General features: G+C 38.1%; 1 protein-coding gene across 1 annotated transcript in view; it reads right to left on the bottom strand.

Annotated features, from left to right (window-relative positions):
* The window catches only part of LRRK2 (leucine rich repeat kinase 2), a 111,847-nt gene that overhangs the window by 27,776 nt on the left and 83,523 nt on the right, over positions 1-548 (bottom strand). Inside the window, exon 40 of the mRNA XM_025051310.1 lies at positions 1-86. This exon is cut by the window's left edge and continues 99 nt beyond it. Coding sequence (XP_024907078.1) covers positions 1-86 — 86 coding nt within the window. The remainder of the gene's footprint in view (positions 87-548) is intronic.

The raw sequence follows: 548 nt of genomic DNA on the forward strand, positions 1-548 counted from the left end.
TCCATCACCAACATTCGAGGACGAATTCCAGCTGCCAGCAAAGATATTAAGCTGGGATGGTGGAGGTGGCAAAGCACCACCAGCTCCTGAAAAAGTAAAAATCATTTAAGATAAATACAACATCAGCCCTGAGTATCTCCTTCCTTAAGTGCCTCAACACTTTGAGCATGGTTTTCTCTGGATTAAATTATAGCAAACATTTCATTTCTTCTTTGAGCTTTTTTATATTTCCCACATTTTCAAGAATAAACAGCTGATTTTTAAACTATTTTGAATTAAAATTTTAAGTTCTCCCTTTTCTTTGCTTTTATCAGAACATTTAATGCACATAGAATACGCACATGTGGTCAAATTGACAGGTCATGTCAATCTTATCTACTGATTCCTAGTTAGCCACAGGATCCTTCTTAGCCCAGGATTCTGAGCAGCCACTAGTAGCCAACTGCAACTGCCATGTGAGGTGTAACCTGCATATTAACTCCAGTTTAAGGACTAGGAAAGTTTACTGAGGGCAATTTCTGAGGCTTCAGAAATATATGGAATCACTC

This window comes from Pteropus alecto, unplaced genomic scaffold, assembly GCF_000325575.1.
Source record: "Pteropus alecto unplaced genomic scaffold, ASM32557v1 scaffold778, whole genome shotgun sequence".
Classification (NCBI taxonomy): Eukaryota; Metazoa; Chordata; class Mammalia; order Chiroptera; family Pteropodidae; genus Pteropus; species Pteropus alecto.